Source organism: Tupaia chinensis, unplaced genomic scaffold (genome assembly GCF_000334495.1).
Source record: "Tupaia chinensis unplaced genomic scaffold, TupChi_1.0 Scaffold149502_1, whole genome shotgun sequence".
In the NCBI taxonomy this organism is placed as follows: Eukaryota; Metazoa; Chordata; class Mammalia; order Scandentia; family Tupaiidae; genus Tupaia; species Tupaia belangeri.
The window spans coordinates 680936-689740 of record NW_006209346.1 but is presented as its reverse complement, the minus strand read 5'-3'; the positions used below and the strand labels follow the sequence as shown (position 1 = coordinate 689740).

The window sequence follows — 8805 nt, the reverse complement described above, 5'->3', positions numbered from 1 at the left end:
AGGGAAAGTGAGAAAGCAAGCCACCAGGTCTGGAACTCGAACCATGGTTAACCATGTGGGAGTCCAGCACGCTAACCACCATGCCACCTGCTGGCCTGATATTCCTATGCACTTGTATATTTTTTAAGTTGCTGGTACCAGAATTCAAACCCAGCCAGCCATATGAGATCTACTTAGCTCCTTTTAACTACTAGGCTATAGGGGCTGGCCCAGAGATCAGCATTTTGGTAAATGGACTAAGTAAGGAAGCCCTACCCAGTTGCTTAATGATCTGGATAGAATAAAAAGGCAGAATAAAGGCAAATTTGTTCTCTTTCCTAGAACTAAGACAGTATCAGAATAAATAGAGATGCTATTTGGAGCCTTTGACAGGCGCCTATAGGTGTAGGACAGTGGTCTTTTTATTTTATTTAATTTTAGAACCTGAGCCTGGAGAGCCTGAAATATGTATAGAAGGTGAAAAACATGAAGAGGGAGAGGAAGAAGCTAAGAAGGAGGAGGAGGAAGAAATAGAAATACATGTACAGCAATCAACAATACCAGCCAATTTGGAACGACTTTGGTCTTTCTCTTGTGACTTAACTAAAGGCCTTAATGTGAGCAGCCTTGCCTGGAATAAAACAAATCCTGTAAGTTACCAAGCACTTTAACAATTTAGCACTTAAGGGTAACTGCTCAGTTCTAATAATGAAAAAATTGTTTTTCTCAGGTATGGGGCAAAGGGTTTAAACTGACCATAGACGTACACTAGAAGATAATATATAGGTTGATGTTATTTCAACATACACACAAACTCACATACCTAAATTTATATTCTCTTCAAAGTAGTCATATTTGGAAGCATATTCTTAATTCAGTGACCCTGCAAATGTGCAAACAAATTTTGAATGTCCTTAAAATTCTATTGTTACTAATATTAACAAATACTTAGACAATTAGTATATTCAAGGCACTGTTGTATTTTCCCTGTATTAATGTAACAATCCTATTATTTAGGTACTACTTTTTTCTTCATTATTTTGATAATAAAGTTGAAACACAAAAAAAGATGAATAACTTGGCCAAAATTGCAAAAACTACTAAGTGAAACAGCCAGAATTCAAACTCAGACATCTGACTTCAGAACTCTTGCTCTGCCAAAGGTTATCTTGAAAAAAATAAGATGAATCTTATTCTGGGGAATGATATCTTGCTCATAAGAAATAAATTATTATAGAATAATAAGATGGATTTTTTTTTTCCTTGAGGTTTTTAAACTGATTCCAAAGGCATTTCCTAGTTAGCAATTCTAAAAATCTTTCAAGTAATGGCAAGATGTTTGGAATAAATATTTAATGTATTTTTTTTTTTTGGAGAGGTTTTTGCTATAGGGTGCGTACGTTCTCCAGAAAGACAGAGAGAGACAGAGAGATAGAAAGCGAGAAATCACCCCCCGGGGGGATGGCTACGCTGCAATCCCTTCTCCTCCATTCTCCTCTCAGGATCTTGGGCACACGCACACACGCCCGGCATGAGTTTAAACTGTCGGGTCCAGGACTTGAACCGTGGTCAACTACATGGGAGTCCAGTGACATAGCCATTATGCCAACTGCTGGTCCCAATATTTACTGTATTTTTATGTATATGTAAGAATTAGTCTTATTTTATTGTCACATATCAGATGTCATGTACAAATATGAGATGGTTATTTAAAAAATCAAAAGTTTATAATCCTCTTTGTCAATATCTAAATACATATTATTCTAATTATGTGAATTATTTTAAAATAAAATACTTTTATAATGGATTGTCTTTTTTTTTTTTTAGAGGTTTTTGCCTTCAGGCAATGTGCACTCACCAGAGAGATAGAGACAGACAGAGATAGTGAGAGAGAAAGTGAGAAATCACTCCCCAGGGGAGATGTCCAAGCCGCCTTCTCCATTCTTCTCCCGGAATCTTGGGCATGCGTGCACACACACCCAGCATGAGTTTCAAGCCACCGGGTCCAGGACTTGGACTGTTGTCGGCCATGTGGGAGTCCAGTAACATAACTGCTACACCATGTGCTGGTCCATATCATAGGTTCTCTTCATAAAACTGTATTTGAGAACATCTGGTAGATGAATGAGATTTAATAAATCAATAATAACAGTCTATAATAAAGATACAGAAATACTTTAAAAAACTGAAATAATAGCATTTAAAAAATTAATACATTGCAGTTGAGATTAAATTTTTTTTTCCTTTATAAGAGAAAGGGGGAGATAAAGAATGGGAGGGAGACAGAAATAGGCATTTTTGGCAGGGTCTTGCTGTGTCAGGCTCTCCAGATTTGACCAAATCATGGATTAGGGCATAACATAAGAATTTGGAAGGAACACAGTTCAGTCCATAGTCCTTGCCGTTAAGTTTCTTTTACTTTACATTTGAAATGATTAGGTCATTCTTTAAAATCCATAAGATATTGAAATATAATAATACAATCTTGAAAGATTACCTCAATAAGTACAACAATTGTTACCAATTGGTTCTTTCACTTTTTTTGGCCAGAGGACACTAGAGCTCGTCAGAGAGAGATGGAGAGAGAGGGAGAAAGTACCTCCCAATGGGGCATGGTCATGCTATTAATAGTACGATCTCTTTTCTATTTCTCCATCACGTTGAGATTTGATGCATGCATACACATGTGCCAGTGTATTTCTTGATTCGCTGGGGTCAAGATTTAAACCTTCTAGTTGGTCAGATGGAATCTGGATTCCTTACCTACAAAGTCTCAGAGCCAACCCAGCAACTGATTTTTTTTGGGGTATTTATTCTAAAAATGAGAAGCATTACACTGATTAATTTTATTTACTTAAAAAATAGAAGTGTACAGTAAAAATAGTATGCTGGTCTTTTTTCCTCTTTTGTCTTACAACTATTTTTAACGTAGTTCATTATTTTTATGCCATATTTTCTTGTTTGATATGTGTTTTTCTGGTTTTCAGGAACTTTTGGCTGTTGGCTATGGGCACTTTGGATTTAAAGAGCAAAAAAGAGGATTGGCTTGCTGTTGGTCAATAAAGAATCCTATGGTAACTCAAACAGGAATAATGACCATTTTTATTTATGTTGATAAAATTTTCATAAAATATATCATTGTATATAATGATGAAACAAAGTCAAGAAAATTTTATCAATCAAGACTTTCTTCATTTTTTAAATTTAAATCCATAACAATTAAAATTTGTTCTTTTTGACATAAAGTAAAGAGAGTTAATTTAAAAATGTACTCAATATGTATTTATTTAGCATCTATTATGATGTTAGACCTGATAATGCAGAGTTGAGCCATTATTGATTATCATAGCTGATTATAAAAAAATGAATCTGCAAATGAAGATCCTTTGAAATTTAGATTTCTTTTAATATTTGATTATTTCTTCATATATGAATAGCTGCTTATCACTTGATCCTTGCTATCCTTAGTAGATATAAAGTCAGTTAATATGACCTTCTTACTGTTTTTTTTAGTGGGTTTTTCCAGAGAATAAATAAGAATCATACTAATATTTTCTTGCTAAACAGCCCTAGTCATTTTTTTAGAATTATTTATTCAATTTTATTTATACATTTGTTTTAATTTGACCAGAGAGAGAGAGAGAGCAGAGGGAAAGCAAGCTGCCAGATACGGGACTTGAACCATGGTCGGCCATGTGGGAGTGTCCAGTTCCTTAACCACCACACTACCTGCTGGTCCCCAGCATCCCTAGTCATTTTCTTACTTGAAAGCTTTATCTTTTTATTTTATTTTTTTAAGAGGTTTTTGCTATAGGGGGTGTGCGCTCGCCAGACAGACAGAGAGAGAACAGAGAGACAGAAAGCGAGAAATCACCCCCCAGGGGGGATGGCCATGCCGCAATCCCTTCTCCTCCATTCTCCTCTCGGGATCTTGGGCACGCATGCACACACGCCCAGCGTGAGTTTAAGCCACTGGGTTCGAGACTCGAACGGCGGTCAACTACATGGGAGTTCAGTGACATAGCCATTACGCTAACTGCTGGTCCCTCAACTGATATATATATTTTTAATGCTAGAGGGTGCATGTGCATGCATGAGAGGAGAGAGAAGAAAGAGAGAGAGAAACCATCCCTCAATAGGGCCTGTCTTGTCAGTGCAGTCTATGTACATTGCAGAAAGTTAAATAAAATATCTGATATATATATATAAAGAAAAGAAATGATAAGATAGCCCAAGCACCTAAAACAAAAACTGGGAGATAGGAATATATGCTAGATGATTTGTTTGCAGCCCATTTTGTTTACTTAACTAGACATGTGATGATCATGTTAATCTTGATGAAATATTGCCAAAATATGGTAATTATTGTAGAAACCAACACTGTGTTTCCTAAAGCCTTTGAGTGCTGAGGATTCATGTTTTTATCAAAATAAAGGGAATAACTAGTTGAGGTTTTGTTCTCATTTGTATTGGAAATTAGGAATACAGTAGTAACTAAATGTAGACTAAGTCTTCTCACATCCCTACTGCCCCTAGACAACTCTTAGCCATTATCATGCCCTGTCTTATTGTAGTCTACAAAGACACGTTTGAAATGTAATATAATTATTCTTTTTATTCAGTGGCCAGAACGTATTTATCAGAGTCCATATGGAGTTACTGCTGTGGATTTTTCCATTGGATCACCTAATCTTTTAGCAGTTGGCTTTCACAATGGTACAATTGCAATTTACAATGTTCAGAGCAACAATAATATTCCAGTTCTGGATAGTAGGTGAGAACCCAAGAATTAAGTAAATAATGCATACTTTTTCAGGAAGATATATTCTATTGTTATTTCATTTTAAGAGAATATTGGCAATTATTAAGAGATATACCAGTGATAGCCTCATAGCCTAGTGGTTAAGGGAGCCAAATCCCACATGTCCTGCCATGGTTTGGATCCTGGCCCCAGTGGCTTGAAAAACATGCTGGGTGCTTGTGTGTGTGTACCCCAAATTCTGTCAGGATGGAGAAATGGAGAAAGGATGGTGGTGTGACCACACCCTGTTGGAGAGTGTTTTCTCTGTCTCTCTGGTTAGTGTGTGTGCCTTCTGGCAATAAAAAAGCATTATTTTCTAAACATTTAATAATCCCCCATACTGTCTCTCCAGTTGGAATGTCCTGGTCTATGTCTCCTTCATATTTTTTTCTGTCCACCTCACTAACAAACTTCTGTTGGCTTGAGAGCTTGCACTTACTCTTAAACTCTTGCTTTGGTGTTACTTCCTCCAGGAAACCCTCCCATTCCTTTCTTTATGCATTGTATACATACTTACATCATAGCACTTATAATACTGCATATAAATTATTTGTTTATATCTACTTTCTGATGATAATGGGAAGGTAATAGGAATAAAGTAAATGTTTGGTTAATAATGAATAAATGAGTTAAATTGGGTCATTGGGAAAGTTATGAAGCATTTTTGCATAGAAAAATACTAATACTAACCTAACATTGAGAAACCCAAAAAGTTGAAGGTGAAGGATACTTAAGCAGTTTGGGTTTTTTTTTTTTAGAGGTTTTTGCCTTGGGACACATGTGCTTGCCAGAGAGAGACAGAGACAGTGAGAGGGAAAGTGAGAAATCATCCCTCAGAGGGCATGGCCATGCTGCAATCTCTTCTGCTGGGATCTTGGGTACACACACACATGCACCCGGCATGAGTCTGAAGCCTCCAGGTCAAGGACTCTATGGTTAGCCACTTGGGAATCTGGTGACCTAACTGCTACGCCATCTGCTGAACTCAAGCAGGTTCGGTTTCGATAATAAGACTAGATATCAATGGGCTAAAAATGGGGTGGTAGACCTGTACCAATGTTTGAGTAAACTTGGCTGGAACTGTAAATAGTCTAAGCAAGTCAAAGCAAGGATTTTTTTTTTTTTTTTTGAGAGATTTTTGCTATAGGGCATATGCTCTTGCCAGAAACACAGAGACAGAGAGACAGAAAGCAAAAAAATCACCCCCAAGGGAGATGGCCATGCTGCAGTCCCTCTCCCTCCATATTCTTCTCGAGATTTGGGGCATGCATGCACATGTGCCTGCATGAGTTTTAAGCCACCAGGTCCAGGACTCAAACCGTGGTTGGCCATGTGGGAGTCTAGCAACATAACCATTGCATCATCTGCTGGTTCCTAAGCAAGGATTCTTACATTAGTGGTTAAGGGAGCCAAATCCCACATGTCCTGCCATGGTTTGGATCCTGGCCCCAGTGGCTTGAAAAACATGCTGGGTGCTTGTGTGTGTGTACCCCAAATTCTGTCAGGATGGAGAAATGGAGAAAGGATGGTGGTGTGACCACACCCTGTTGGAGAGTGTTTTCTCTGTCTCTCTGGTTAGTGTGTGTGCCTTCTGGCAATAAAAAAGCATTATTTTCTAAACATTTAATAATCCCCCATACTGTCTCTCCAGTTGGAATGTCCTGGTCTATGTCTCCTTCATATTTTTTTCTGTCCACCTCACTAACAAACTTCTGTTGGCTTGAGAGCTTGCACTTACTCTTAAACTCTTGCTTTGGTGTTACTTCCTCCAGGAAACCCTCCCATTCCTTTCTTTATGCATTGTATACATACTTACATCATAGCACTTATAATACTGCATATAAATTATTTGTTTATATCTACTTTCTGATGATAATGGGAAGGTAATAGGAATAAAGTAAATGTTTGGTTAATAATGAATAAATGAGTTAAATTGGGTCATTGGGAAAGTTATGAAGCATTTTTGCATAGAAAAATACTAATACTAACCTAACATTGAGAAACCCAAAAAGTTGAAGGTGAAGGATACTTAAGCAGTTTGGGTTTTTTTTTTTTAGAGGTTTTTGCCTTGGGACACATGTGCTTGCCAGAGAGAGACAGAGACAGTGAGAGGGAAAGTGAGAAATCATCCCTCAGAGGGCATGGCCATGCTGCAATCTCTTCTGCTGGGATCTTGGGTACACACACACATGCACCCGGCATGAGTCTGAAGCCTCCAGGTCAAGGACTCTATGGTTAGCCACTTGGGAATCTGGTGACCTAACTGCTACGCCATCTGCTGAACTCAAGCAGGTTCGGTTTCGATAATAAGACTAGATATCAATGGGCTAAAAATGGGGTGGTAGACCTGTACCAATGTTTGAGTAAACTTGGCTGGAACTGTAAATAGTCTAAGCAAGTCAAAGCAAGGATTTTTTTTTTTTTTTTTGAGAGATTTTTGCTATAGGGCATATGCTCTTGCCAGAAACACAGAGACAGAGAGACAGAAAGCAAAAAAATCACCCCCAAGGGAGATGGCCATGCTGCAGTCCCTCTCCCTCCATATTCTTCTCGAGATTTGGGGCATGCATGCACATGTGCCTGCATGAGTTTTAAGCCACCAGGTCCAGGACTCAAACCGTGGTTGGCCATGTGGGAGTCTAGCAACATAACCATTGCATCATCTGCTGGTTCCTAAGCAAGGATTCTTACATTTAACTTTGAAGTTATTCGCATAGTTTATAAAGGTGGAGCTTAGTGCTTGTTTCTGGGAGAAGAGTCCATACTTTTACCAAATAACCCGACATCTTTGATTTTAAAAGATTCAGAACTATTATATAGGACAGTTTGTATGTGTAAAAAAAAAAAAAAGAGTCAGTACTGGGAACAGAGTACTCCATTAATTTGATAATAAAAAAGTCAGTAATCTAAGAGGTGATTTTAACTTTTCAAGAAAACATTAAATTTTAGTCATAGAATCAAGTCAGTGGGTAATCATGAAATAATAGAAAAAATAATTGTTTATCTTTATTTAAATGTTACAGTATTATAATATTAATTTAAGTCATGAAAACAAAAACTTTATAAAGATTAAGGTACTTATGTTCAGAGTGTCTAAAATAAAGTTAAAGTCAGAGTTTATATGACTAAACTAAGAAAAAGTGAATAAATAGAGTAAGAAAAGTAGATTCTGAAAAGAAAGAAAATGTTTATTTTTGTATTCCTCTTATGGTAGCTGATACGTTAAAAGCCACTAAAAATTTCCTTTTGTAAGAAATAAGAAAAATTTCAGTGTATATTAGGTGGCAAAGTGATTGTTTTTCCTGTTCTTCAAAATGTTTGGAAGTCCAGTTTTGGACAATAAAGACATTATTAAATAAGTAGATCATAATCCTCTTGGGAGTTGTCCTTATCACTTATGCACAAAGGCCTCTAAAATATTGTTATAATGAGTCTATAGTTAGCATTTTTGCCTGTTTTAGTGAATCGCCTCTAAAGCATTTGGGACCTGTGTGGCAACTGCAATGGATAGAACAAGATCGAGGAACAACAGGGGATGATAAAAGAGAAATATTAGTTTCTATATCAGCAGATGGAAGGATCTCCAAATGGGTTATACGGAAAGGACTGGACTGTCACGGTAAAAAAGGAAAAAAAGTTATTTTTCTCTTGTTATGTGCTGAATTAAAAAATACTAATAAATCATATGCTGAAAGTGATAAATACTGGTTTGGCCCGTAAGAAAGAAAGAAAAAAAAAAAAGCTGGGCTTGGTCATTGTTTTTTAAGCATCTAGTTCTTGTGTTTGCTAATGTCAACTTCATAACATGCAAAAGATGGAAGAACACACAATATCATTTGCAAAAGAGGCCTCGCCTCTGTAGCACAGGTGGTAGCATACTGAACTGCAGGCCTGGAAGCTACACGGCTGACAGCGGGTTCAGATCTCAAGTGGACCTAAAAGCATGCCAGGCACGCATGTGCCTAAGATCATGATGAGCTGGAGGGCCAGAGAAAGCGGATCACACTCTGGAGGACCCTGTCAAG

The 8805-nt window shown here is 37.3% G+C and overlaps 1 protein-coding gene across 1 annotated transcript in view; it reads left to right on the top strand.

Annotated features, from left to right (window-relative positions):
* Positions 1-8805, top strand: part of DNAI4 (dynein axonemal intermediate chain 4) — a 74601-nt gene that overhangs the window by 43989 nt on the left and 21807 nt on the right. Inside the window, 4 exon segments of the mRNA XM_027769437.1 lie at positions 421-629; positions 2967-3053; positions 4602-4753; positions 8242-8399. Of these exon segments, the coding sequence (XP_027625238.1) occupies positions 421-629; positions 2967-3053; positions 4602-4753; positions 8242-8399 (606 nt within the window).